The 10,130-nt window shown below is 38.2% G+C and overlaps 1 protein-coding gene across 2 annotated transcripts; it reads right to left on the reverse strand.

Annotated features, from left to right (window-relative positions):
- Positions 1 to 1,246: 1,246 nt before the first annotated feature.
- On the reverse strand, positions 1,247 to 9,628 carry ube2nb (ubiquitin-conjugating enzyme E2Nb). Of its 2 annotated transcripts, XM_019265656.2 has the most exons (5): positions 9,490 to 9,628; positions 6,272 to 6,518; positions 4,562 to 4,702; positions 3,578 to 3,614; positions 1,247 to 2,873 (listed from the first exon to the last, which is right to left on the reverse strand). In XM_019265656.2, the coding sequence occupies exons 1-5, from the start codon at positions 9,517 to 9,519 to the stop codon at positions 2,837 to 2,839; spliced, it is 492 nt and encodes a 163-aa protein (XP_019121201.1). In that variant the 5' UTR covers positions 9,520 to 9,628; the 3' UTR covers positions 1,247 to 2,836. The 2 variants fall into 2 exon arrangements, with proteins under 2 accessions (XP_019121201.1, XP_010746165.1); XM_010747863.3 differs by lacking the exon at positions 3,578 to 3,614.
- Positions 9,629 to 10,130: the final 502 nt, after the last annotated feature.

Here is a 10,130-nt window from a genome sequence, read left to right on the forward strand (position 1 = left end):
CTTAAGAGATTTTAGCGTTTTCATTTTGAACACCTCGAGTTGAGTTTTTGTGCACATTTCAAAACAAACCCAATAGTATGTGTCATCGATTCAGGCTATATTTATGTCCCTATAAAATAAAAAGCAGCACACTGCTGTTAAAGTGTCAACGCTGCCCTCAGCTGGACACGAATGGTTCTACCTCCTGCAGATAAAGATGTATAATGTAAGGTTTTTCAGTGTGTGCCCAGCTTGTTCATGGATGCTTCACTTCATACCATCCATAAATATTCGTTAGGTATCACTGAACGCTCCAGAGCTCTAAATCAGATTCTGTGGGCTGTAACTTGAAATGTATCAAATGTTTATGGCCTTAAAAATCTGACACAAACTCCACACAACATAAACCAGACGAGCCTCTACGTACTTACTCAACTCAGTTTATTTACAGAGTATTTGAAGAGCCATGTTTGCAAACGTACTGAAATTACCGACAGAACTCTTCTTTTTTTTATTCTTTTTTTTTTTTTTTTTTTTTTTTTTTTTTTTTTTTTTTTACACATGGGGAGCTGATTAATCAGAGTTTGATCTCTCGATAGTTTTGATCTTAGATGCTTCAAAAATCCAGTGAGTGACTGTTTTCTTGGTTTAGATTACTGTCAAGTCCCTCAGGGAAACAATAAATTAACCAGGTTTTAAGCCGTGCTCCTTCTTCCAGACTTGAGTAAATGTTAGAAACAGTTAGTTTTATAATTCTTGCGTGAGGTCAGGACACAAACAAATCTAAGCAAACACCAAAGCCTGCGAGTATCTGCGATAAAGAGCAAGAAAAGAGATCAACCAAAAAAAAAAAAGAAAAAAAAAAAGAAAGGCTTAACAAAAATAGTTTTACTACAACATAATGTTTACAGTCTTCCTTCAGATGAGCCGTACAGAAGCAACATGATCACGGAGGGTCTAAGTTACGGGGCGATGAGCCTTTCGAGTCACGATCTGATCCCATCGACATCTTTTAAAAAGGAAAGCTTCAGAATTTTTTAGAAGTCTTTGACACGAGGTTTCATGTGTGGAAGTTGGAGCCAATAGAAAATCTGTAATAGCATGATAACCCTTTTTAAATCTTGAATTCTTTTTATTTGTAATATCACTTTTTCTTCTGCTACCACAATGACCCAATCACTTGCATAATCATCACAGATCAGTATCATAAAAAGAGCAAAAAGCAGCTAAGACCAACTCAAAGAGAAATCACGTTGAAAAAAAAAAATTATATTGACGACAAAGCCCCTTTAAAAAAAAGCCTCAACTTTCCCTTTAAAGACTCTCACAAACTACGCTAGACTGTCCTGATATCAGTTTGATTACGGTACATGCCTTTGTTTTTGTTTTTTTTAATGAAGTAACACTGAAAAATAAAATAGAGAACAGGCAACATAGATAGCATGGACAGACAGTTTAAAAAAAAAAAAAAAAAGGTAAAACAAAAACAAGAACAGCTCCTACGCCCTTAAAATAAAAAAGGACATTTTCAACACATTTTAGTAGTCTGCTACAACATGCGTACAGTTTCTTTTCAACGCAAAGAAGATTTGCATCATTCTACCTTTCTGAATGTGTTGGGAATGGCTTTTTTTTTTTCATGTTTAGTTTTTTTAAAAGGCGTGCTGAAGTAACCTGCTCACCCTCCCCCCAAACCGTCCAACAAGGTTTTTTTTTACTGAAACTTATGAAACAGGCAGATGAAACAAACATTAAACCCCCGACAAGTGTGGAAACTTTTGAAGATATGGCGAGATTTTATACTACTGCCAGCAGACAGTACGCTGAAAGCGCAAAAAAAAAAACATTAAATCAGCAGATAGATTTTTGGATTATTAGAAGCCAAGTCCTCACCTAAAGTAGGCTCGGGTATCTACATCAAACAATACTCTGTCGTTTCTATCAACCTAAGTTAAAAATTACATCTGCTGGGGGCCACAAAATTTACACCAATCGTGGACTAAACTCCTTTAGACGTTAAGCTGTGGCTGTCCAGTACTGTGTAACGATGGAATGAACATCCATCAGTTGTCCGTGGATGAAAAGGTTTCTTGCGTCTAATTCTTAAAACTCGATTAGTGCTACAGTTGTAGGATTACGTGGGATTGAACTACTTCCCCTTTAAATCGACTCCTGATTTTACAAATTAAGATAGTCTTTGCTGTGCTGAGTATTAAGTGCCCCGTGTGGTCTTGAGATGATGCTGAACTACAGTAGACTTATTATTCAGTGTTGTGACGTGCTGCACAGACACACACAGGAGTGGGAATTCAACTAACGTCCTCGTCGAATGGAAGGGCTACTTTCCAAAAAAAACACTCAACGTATTCCCTAAAAAGAACAGAGAGGAGCTTTATCGCTTGTATTCCTCGCCCCGCCTCATTTATCTCTCACAAAAAAAAAAGACATACAGATGTGTCGACAAATAATGCATGTGTTAAAAGAAGAACAGCTTTAATGTATGTTTGCAAACGTACCAGTATGTGCCTAGTTCAGGACAACATATTGCATGTTATTTTTAAGACTGTAGTGGGGAGGGTGTCATTCTCTGTCCATGCATTTAAATAGCAACACAGGAGAAAAAAAAAAAAAAAGGTTAACACACTTAACGCATCTTAGAGAGAGGAAAATAAGTCACCCAGAGGTCTGCAGCAGTAAATCTCGTCATTTCTTTCAAATAGATTTGGACTTATAATCTTTTTTTTTTTTTTTTTTTTCCTCTTTTCTTTTTTTTGTGTCCGTTAAATTCAAATGTTGACAGAACAGGAGTACATTTTGTGGATCACATTCAGACGCCTCGTCTCTCTTCTTCTATACTTCAGTGTTGCCAGCGTAGAGCCTGGTCCATGCTCGAGCTAAAAGGTGGAGGGGGGAGACAAGAGAGATAAAAGGGTGGAGGGTGTGAGATGACGTGGAGGGACATGGTGAAGGAGTGTGGAAAGTGTTAGGAGTGTAAGCACAGATGATCCCAGAACGAGAGGCGACCTCCTAAAGTAACTGAAATTTAGAAAAAGTTTCTCAAGCGGACAAGCCAAACCCAGGATTATTTTCAATATCAAATAATCTGATAATTAGATTTCCATTATTATTCATGGACTAATCACTTTTTAAAATTGCAAATCTGAAGTTGACAAGTTCAAGTTGCTTGTTTTTGATCCACCAGCCGTTCAAAACCCCAAAAGATATTCAGTTTCCTATCACAAAAGAAGCTTTTGGGTATTTTTCCTTTAAATAAGTAACTTAAAATCAACAAATTACTTGTCAAAATAGTTACTTTCTACTGTTATTTAAAGATTGGCTGGTTTTAACTTGAATATCTTTGACTGTTATTCAACAAACAAGCAATCTGAAGTCATCAATGTCAGCTCTGAGAGATTGTGACAGACATATCCCAATATTTTTTGACTTGTTAGTCATTTGCATGACACAAAAAAAGACCATCACAAGTCCAGATTCATGATCAGAAACCTCCCCTAGAAAAAGACAAAAGACAGGTCCGAATACATCGACTGTTAAAACACCCCACAACCCACAGTAATGTTATGATGTGTTACTACACGCGTTTTTTCTTGCGTAGAGCCGGGTCCATGCTCGGGCTGGGGGGGGAGAGACAGAGAGACAAAATGGTGGTGGAGAGTATGAAGGCGACTGTGGATAAGGAAGGTGTTACAGAGCGTACACAGAACAACGGGCAGCCGACTGAAAAGTCCCGGCGAAACCAAAAACAGTTAAACAGTCAGCAGTTTTGATGCTCAATAAAATCAGTTCGAAAGCTCGACCAAGCAAACGCGTCAAAGTTTTTTTTGGTTCCCGTTAATTTATTGGAGAATCATCGATGGGTTAATGCATGACGCAGCTTCTAAAGCCAAAACAATTAGGCCTGATTCCTCGACGCTCGGGAACACTGCAGAGCTCTTTCAGTTTCTCTGCTGATTTAAGTCACAAGGAGCCACATTTCAATTTGTTTCATTGACTCAACAGAGTTCAGATTATAACAGAGAGAGAGACGTACAGACAGACGCAGCACTGGAGAGTTAAAAGTCGTGCTGTGTGAACAGAAAACGACAAGCCTGTCCGATATCAATTAAAAACGTTACGATGGTTTACATTTAGATGTTATGGCTTAGCCTTATATTTACAGACTAAACTGGTTGTTTGAACTCTGGTTTCTTCTTCACTTGTTTGTAACATGTTGAATAGTGTCTGTATCACAGTTTAAACTATATTACTGCTCATGTGCAGTGCACATTGGCTACCCATGATGAAAAAAAAACATCTTTTGTTTACAGAAATGTCTTCAATGGACTGCGCTGTTCTGATCTGAGGTGTTATCTCAGTCAGATTGGTCAGATTGCGTTGCTTGGTTCCACCCACAAAAAGGTGTTGACGGTAGTTGTTCCGCATCATGGGAACAAAACCGGACCAGACTGTCGATCGCTGCCATCTACAGAAACATCTCTCTGGCTGCGATAATACGGCTCAGTACAGCTGATCATGAGTGCTTTAACAAAAAACAACACAAAAAAAAGAATCTACTCCTCACCTGTCTCGATGGCACTGCTTTCGCTTTTCTTCCACTGCTCTGCGACATCGTTTGCCAGGGGATCATCTGGATTGGGAGCACTTAATAACGCCTGGATAGATAGCAACACTGTACGGATCTGCAGGGCTGGAGACCACTTATCTGAAAGGGGAAAAAAAAAAAAGATGCAAGAGGAGACAAAAAAAAAGAAAAAGATCACAGCTGTGAGGTCAAACTTGCAAAATGAGGGAAACTTCAGGGTGATGCAGCATTTATATTTGAGGGTACAGCAGCCACAGCATGTCGCTGACGGAGGCACCGAGCAGCATCCATCAGACGAGAGCTGAAGCTGGTCAGGAACTCCCCTGTGATCCACTTTTTCCTTGATGACGGAGAACAACTCCGACTCCATGAATTAACAATAAATTATGAGCGGGCGACAAGCGCAGTGTGCCTCCAAATCTTTCTGTTGAAACATTTTCTTCACTATCTAATAGAAAGTTTGGCAAACCATCTGCCGTTGTATGTTCGGCTCTCGCCAAACAAACATTACACCTCGAGTTTTGTTTGCCTCAAAACTTGATTTAACGGTTGTAATCACATCTGCGTCCCCCTAAGATTGCTTTCTGCAAATATAACCAGCTGCTTCTCAGACATCTCATGTAATAAAAAAGCCCATTTCTGCTTGACAAAGTTTTTCAGTGCTAAGCAATTCTAAGGTGGAAGGTGCATTAGTTGCTTGTTTGGCACTTTCTGGGTGTCAGATGTAAGGTCAACATAAAAAAGGTGCAGACACACAGAAGCCGGCGAACGACTCCAACGCTCCGGCTGGCGGGCGCTCGGTTTAGGATTGTCCGTTTTGAAACGTGGCGGTGGCGTCAGACGCTCTCTCGTATTACAGCCAAACGGTACACCAAAATATGAACCATCCGAGGCGAGGAGCTCTGCAATGCAGTAACAGAATCCTGAGGTTCTCATATTTGCTTTTACAGTTTCGAGTTTTGGGAGCCCGGTGTGCATGGGCTGTGGGTGAACGTCATTTGCATCAACTTACGGAAGAGTTTCATGCAAATTCAGACACAAAATCAGCCGCGGCGTATCCATCATGCGCCGAGCAGACCGGTCTCCTGCTCGCCATAGAAAATTAATAGGATCCGTCGACATCAGTCAACTGATCCAGCGTGTCTGTTTCATTACTGTGCCAGCTAAGTTGCTGAGATGCGTATGTACACTACAGCAGCCAGTGTAGCATCGAATAAAAGGTGTAATCAGTGTTAAAATGAAGGGCGGTCAGCCTCCCTTCCTCACTGTTATACCACCTTTTTATACAGATCTGAATGGCTTACTGCTGTTTAGCGCAAAGTATTGTTTGTCTGGATGCGTTTAGGTAATATTTTTTAATATTAATACTGAACCAAATCTGTCTGTCTGAGAATCAACAGCCAGCTCACAGCTCTGTTAGATGGTTTTGGTTCACCAGCCCACCTACAGGCTGCATATAGCCTGGCAGGCAGCCGTTAACCACAGACAAGAGTGTTCTCTACCTGTCCAGCACGAAACAACAGACAACATACGGCAAATTGGTGAAGAAAGATAGTTAAGAATCCAAATATTTTTCTATTAAAAGGTCAGTAAAGATCGGACTCCCATGATGGGAAGGAAAAATATCTTGAGATTTTCTAAGACTCGCTGCAGCTTTAACCGTGCATGGTGCTGATTATTGTCGCTTACCTTTCAAAATGTCTAAACATATTCTTCCCAGTTTGTCAACATTGGGGTGGTAGATTTTGGTCATGAATCGCACTTTGGGAGCTGCCATGGGGTACTCTTCTGGAAGAAATAGTTCAAGTTTAAATGTGCCTCCTTCAAAAGGAGAGTCTTGAGGCCCTGCAATGACCACATGGAAGTAACGTGCGTTCCCCTCATCAGGCGTAGCCGTGATCCCTGGAACGGGCTCCGCCATCAACCGCTGTGTCTCCTGAGTGTGGTCAAAAAAAGAAACACATAACAATGTTGTTGACTTTACTGAGTAAGAAGGAAAAAGAAAGTGAGGAGGTGTGAGCAGACAAAAGGAGTGTATAATGGATGAGGACGTACAAGTTCACCCTGCGTAGTCACAAACGCGCCCACATACGCACAAAACAACATTCCACAAGCTATTATTAAACACAGAAACAAGAAGGCAGGTGAGGGCTGGACATGTTCAACGACTTACTGTACCGAGTGCAATCTCACTGTAATAAACTGCTAATTTATTCAATAAAACTAGGTAATTAAGGCTGCTACTTACATTTTTATTATAGATACATAACGTGTTGAATAATTAACCAGTTATTTGGTACATAAAGTGTAAAAAATCCGAAGATTTACAACCACATAAGGCAACGCCTGAGAAAAACACCCAGCTGATTTACAGCATTTTATATAAAAATGACATAATAAATGGTTTATCAAAACAGTTTGAGATCGTTTCTTTAAATAAACTAACTGATTATTTAACTCACTGTTTCAGCTCTGAATTATTTTTTAAACTCTAACAGTATATTTAAAGAGTTAACAAGTCATCGGTTTATCTGTTGTTTATTTAAATCAAAACGTATGATCAAAATTGGACTTTTACTACAAATCAAGTATGTAATCTTACCGTGCGACACAGGTGTGTTGTTCAACAACAACTTACTGTACTGCATCTACAATCTGACCACGATAAACTGCTAATTTGTTAAATAAAACGAGTAAATTAAGGCTACTACTAACATTTTCGTTATAGATTAATTTCTCAAATATTCAACCAGTTATTTAATGTAGAAAATGTTAAGAAATAATAAAAAATCCAAAGATTTTGTCTATGAAAATGTTAAGAAATAATAAAAAATCCAAAGATTTTGTCTATGATCACATAAAGCAAGCAGCCAATATTCACATTTAGAGACTGTAAGCAGCTATTTTAGGGGATTTTTATTTAAAAATGACAAATAGTTCAACAAAACTTTTCTGATTAATTTAATTTCCATAAACTAATTGACAGTCGGACTCACTGTTTTATCTCTAAATAATTTTAATTGTTATTTTAAACCCTAAACATGACATTTAAAGAGTTTTACAAATTTAGTTTTTATCTGCTGTTTATTTAAATCAAAATATATGATCAAAATGGGACTTTTACTGCAAATCAAATATGTAATCTTACAGTACAACACCGATGTGTTGTTGAACAACGACTTACTGTACCGCATCTACAATCTCACCATGATAAACAGCTAATTTGTTAAATAAAACCAGTAAATTAAGGCTACTACTAACATTTTCATTATAGATTAATTTCTCAAATATTCAACCAGTTATTTAGTGTAGAAAATGTTAAGAAATAATAAAAAATCCAAAGATTTTGTCTATGATCAAATAAAGCAAACAGCCAATATTCACATTTAGAGACTGAAACCAGCTAATTTAGTCGATTTCTTTTTAAAAATGACAAATAGTTCAACAAAACCTTTGAGATTTATTTAATTTCCATAAACTAATTGACTGTCGGACTCACTGTTTTATCTCTAAATCATTTTTATTGTTATTTTAAACCCTAAACATGATGGTTTACGGATTAACAGTTTATCTGGTGTTTATTTAAAATCAAAATATATGACTGAAATGGGACTTTTACTGCAAATCAAGTATGTAATCTTCAACAACAACTTACTTTACCGCGTCTACAATCTCACCACAATAAACTAATAATTTGTTAAATAAAACCAGTAAATTAAGGCTGCTACTAACATTGTTATAGATTAATTTCTCAAATATTCAACCAGTTATTTAGTGTAGAAAATGTTAAGAAATAATAAAAAATCCAAAGATCTTGTCTATGATCACATAAAGCAAACTGTAACTAGCTATTCTATTTAAAAAATTATGAATAGTTTATGGAAATTAAATGTTTTTGATAAACTAATTGACTGTTTTTATGTCCAAATCATTTTTTATTGTTATTTTAAACCCTAAACCTGTCAGTTAACAGATGAACAGTTTATCTGCTGTTTATTTAAAATCAAAACATATGACCGAAATTTGACTTTTTATGCAAATCAAGGGATCAATGTCACTGTGCGACACTGACAGACAGTGGAAATCAAAAAGGAGGAAGTGCAACATTATTCACATTTTCTTTTTTTTTTTTTGCATTTGATCGAGCAGGTGCAACATCTGCAGTCAACAGGAAGCAAACTGTCTTAACCTAAATACCATTCAATGGCTGGCTGGTGTTTTCACCCTGTCAGTGTTGTGTTATTGGCTGTGTATAAACCTGCTTTTAAAAAAAAGGAGCTGCTGCTGCTGTAGATGGTGGCGGAAAAAAGGCTTGATCGCGCCCACTGCCGGGGCCTGGCCCAGCGAAGTTGCGGTGATCGCTGAGGGGAGGAGACCGCAACGCAACAGGCCTTTACATCCAAGCCTGATTTCCCCCCAACTATTCATTTCATACAAAAAAAATAAGCAATACAACCGCGTTTGCTTTGCTACCGAGTGTTTAAACGCACCGAGGGCCACAAGGGCAGCGTCTCCCATCAGCGCCAGACATGTGAGGCGACCAATCAGCGGAGCTACAGCCGCTAGCCTAGCTCACTCAGCGGATCCATTCATAAGGCGACCGGGACGAAATGTCACAATTTTGTTTATCGATACTGAAAATTAGCAACCGAGAGTCGCAGACAGCGCGATTAAAGCGCGATAACGAATCCAGCCGTCAGCCGCAGATCGGAGCAGACGGGAGAGAAACGGAAGTGGCAAACAAAACAGACACGGAGCTAGCTCGACGGGAGCTAACCGTGCTAGCGGCGCTAACGTCAGGCTACACGTTGGACGGCAGAAACGTCCAGAGTCTGTCTGAATAATATTCACAATGCGCCCTGAATGTCTCATAAACATACACACACACCGTGCGGTGTCAACTGTACCTTAACAATCCTACGAGGCAAACCGGCCATCTTGTGTTAGCTATTATATTTTTAGCCGTGGACTCGCCTTCTCTTCAGGTCGGACTGACTGAGCTGCCGGGGCGGGGAGAGTTAACTCGCTCTTCCGGTGGCTCCAGGTGACGTAAGAAAATATGCTGCTGCTCAACACAGTCTAGAAAAAATATTATTATTATTATTTAAAATTTATTTACAGTATTATAAACATAATTTAAAGCTTGAAAGCCGTTTGTATAATATGGAAAAAAAATCATTTTCACTTTCTCTTCAAGCCTTAAAGGTCCAGTGTTTTTAATATTCAGAGGGGGTTATTAATATAATAATAATACAATCCTAAGAATAATAAATAATAAGAAGATCATAGCTCATCATAATAATTAATAATAATAATAATAATAATAATAATAATAATACATTTTATTTCATAGGCGCCTTTCTGCCACCCAAGGACACCTTACAATAAATGAGAGTAGTACAGCAAATAACAGAAACAAACAAAAAGAACCATAAAAGTCGATCAAATTACAAGAATACAACATTAAAAACAGGTTAAAATACGGCTAGCATATGAAATATGATAGTCAAGTAAAGGGTATGTTTTCTTTAGTGTATAATCACCAGAA

This window comes from Larimichthys crocea, chromosome XX (genome assembly GCF_000972845.2).
Source record: "Larimichthys crocea isolate SSNF chromosome XX, L_crocea_2.0, whole genome shotgun sequence".
Classification (NCBI taxonomy): Eukaryota; Metazoa; Chordata; class Actinopteri; family Sciaenidae; genus Larimichthys; species Larimichthys crocea.

Coding starts and splice junctions, on each gene's coding strand:
- ube2nb (XM_019265656.2), bottom strand. CDS start 9,519: ATGGCCGGTTTGCCTCGTAGGATTGTTAAG. Junction 6,519..9,489: donor TGCCTCGTAGGATTGTTAAG/GTACAGTTGACA, acceptor GACCACACTCAG/GAGACACAGCGGTTGATGGC. Junction 3,615..4,561: donor AAGCAGTGCCATCGAGACAG/GTGAGGAGTAGA, acceptor CTCCCCCCCCAG/CCCGAGCATGGACCCGGCTC.